General features: G+C 45.8%; 1 protein-coding gene across 1 annotated transcript; it reads right to left on the bottom strand.

Annotated features, from left to right (window-relative positions):
- Nucleotides 1-229: 229 nt before the first annotated feature.
- On the bottom strand, nt 230-566 carry LOC128586364 (bolA-like protein 2). Its single transcript, XM_053592121.1, has one exon. The coding sequence runs from the start codon at nt 528-530 to the stop codon at nt 270-272; it is 261 nt and encodes an 86-aa protein (XP_053448096.1). The 5' UTR covers nt 531-566; the 3' UTR covers nt 230-269.
- Between the last annotated feature and the right edge of the window lie 1,786 nt (nt 567-2,352).

The raw sequence follows: 2,352 nt of genomic DNA on the forward strand, positions 1-2,352 counted from the left end.
TCACTTTATGGCCCTCGGTAGAGTGCCGTGGCATCACACAGCTCACAGCAACCTCCAACTCCTGGGCTTAAGCGATTCTCTTGCCTCAGCCTCCCGAGTAGCTGGGACTACAGGCACCCACCACAGCACCCGGCTATTTTTTGGTTGCAGTTTGGCCGGGGCCGGGTTTGAACCAGCCACCCTCGGTATATGGGGCCGGTGCCTTACCGACTGAGCTACAGGCGCCGCCCCTGATTTAATAATTTAATGGCTGTACAGGTCCTGGTCCCTCATTTCTGCTGCTTATGGGCCCACTGCTCTTGGGTCAGAGTTTTCTGCTCAAAAGCATGGATGCGTGGGAGCTCTTCCTCTAGGCATGCGTTCACCAGACTGTGTCTCTGAAGCAGCGGCTTCCCCTCGAACTTGGAGGATACCACCAGGACTCGGAAGCTGGACGCGCAACGGTTAGGGGTTGTGTCCTCCACCTCCACGTGCTCGGCCTCCAGGTCCCGCTGCAGCTTCTCTGGAATGTATTCGGCGCTGAGTTCCATAACACAGCTGGGGCGGCAGCCCAAGCGGAGACGAAATCCCCCTATTTTTACTTTTTTGAGACAGAGTCCCAAGCTGTCACCCTGGTTAGAGTGCTATGGCATCATAGCTGATAGCAACCTCCACCTCTTGGGTTTAAGCAATCCTCTTGCCTTAGTTTTTCTATTTTTAGTAGAGACGAGGTCTTGCTCATGTCTCAGCCTGGTGGCATATTTGTGAGCTCAAATTACCCATTTGCCTTGGCCTCCCAGAGTGCTAGAATTACAGGTGTGAGCCACCGCACTGGGCCTAAAATGACTTTAAAAGCCCATCCTGGGTGGCACCTGTGGCTCAAGGAGCACACTTGGCCCCATATACCAGAGGTGGCAGGTTCAAACTCAGCCATGGCTAAAAATAAAAAAATATATATATATATATCCAGGCGCTGTGGCAGGTGCCTGTAGTCCCAGCTACTCAGGAGGCTAAGGCAAGAGAATAGCTTAAGCCCAAGAGTTCCAGGTAGCTGTGAGTGGTGATATGACAGCACTCTAAGGGTGACATAGTAAGACTCTATCTCAAAAAAAAGAAAAGCCCATCCTATTCCCATCTTCCAGTTCTCAGACCTTAATCTTCTTCTTCTTCTTCTTCTTCTTTTTTTGAAACAGAGTTTATGTCACCCTAAGTGGAGTGTTGTAGTGTCACAGCTCACAGCAACCTCAAACTCTTGGGCTTAAGCAATTCTCTTGCCTTGGCCTCTGAAGTAGCTGGGACTACAGGCGCCCACCACAACCCCAGCTATTTTTCATTGCAGTTGTCATTGTTGTCTAGCAGGCCCAGGCCAGGTTCAAACCCACCAGCCTCGGTGTATATGGCCGGTGCCCTAACCACTAACCTACGGGCACCAAGCCACAGTCATTCATCTTCTAATCCTCTCCTCTGTCTCTCACTGTTCAAGTCACACTGGTCTCCAAGTTGCCCCTCACACTCACAGGCGCACGCCTGCCTCAGGACCTTTGCACTTACTATTCCTACTTCTTGACGTGTCTTTCTTCCAAATATCTGTGTGGCTCACTCTTCATTCCTTCATATATCTGTTCCAATGTCATGTCTTTTTTGACCACCTATATAAAGTACATCCCTTACCTAATCAATTTGTAGGTGCCCCTTTACCTAATGGATTAAGTAGGTATCCCCTTTCCAAATCAATTTTTCTCCATAGGTATGATTGGCTGGTGACATCTATATTTACTTGTTCAAGTGTTTGTGTCATCCGTTAGCTCCGTGATAGTGAGAATTTTGCTTTCTTTGTTGTCGTTTCTCCAGTGCTTAGACAGGGCTCAATAGATACTTATTGAAAGAGTGCATAAAATGAGTATTTCAGAGCTTTTAAATGACTCTCAACTGTCATATTTTTAAACATTCATACTTTGGAAGCCTGGAAAACAAACTATTCTTCTCATTGATTATTTCATAAATTATTTGGCATAGAAACAATACTCATGATGGTGGCTCAGGTTATAATTAATATATATCATAAATAGGTATATAGACATACAATATACATACATAATTCTATGGTTAAAGTTATATGTTAAATATTTGTGGGTTAGTTGGAAAAAATAATACAACTTACACTTTGTAGTCTTAGCTCATTCCGTTAACTGGACCTGGAATATCCCTTCCCATCTATTCTTCAAGGGAAAATGTAGAAAATTTTCTTTATGTCAGTAGTCCCCAGCCTTTTTGGCACCAGGGACCAGTTTTATGAAAGACACTATTTCCCTGGTTGGGGTCAAGGGGGTGGTTTTGATATGAGTCTGCAAGCAGTTGCTTTATGATGGTCTC

This window comes from Nycticebus coucang, chromosome 5, assembly GCF_027406575.1.
Source record: "Nycticebus coucang isolate mNycCou1 chromosome 5, mNycCou1.pri, whole genome shotgun sequence".
NCBI lineage: Eukaryota > Metazoa > Chordata > Mammalia > Primates > Lorisidae > Nycticebus > Nycticebus coucang.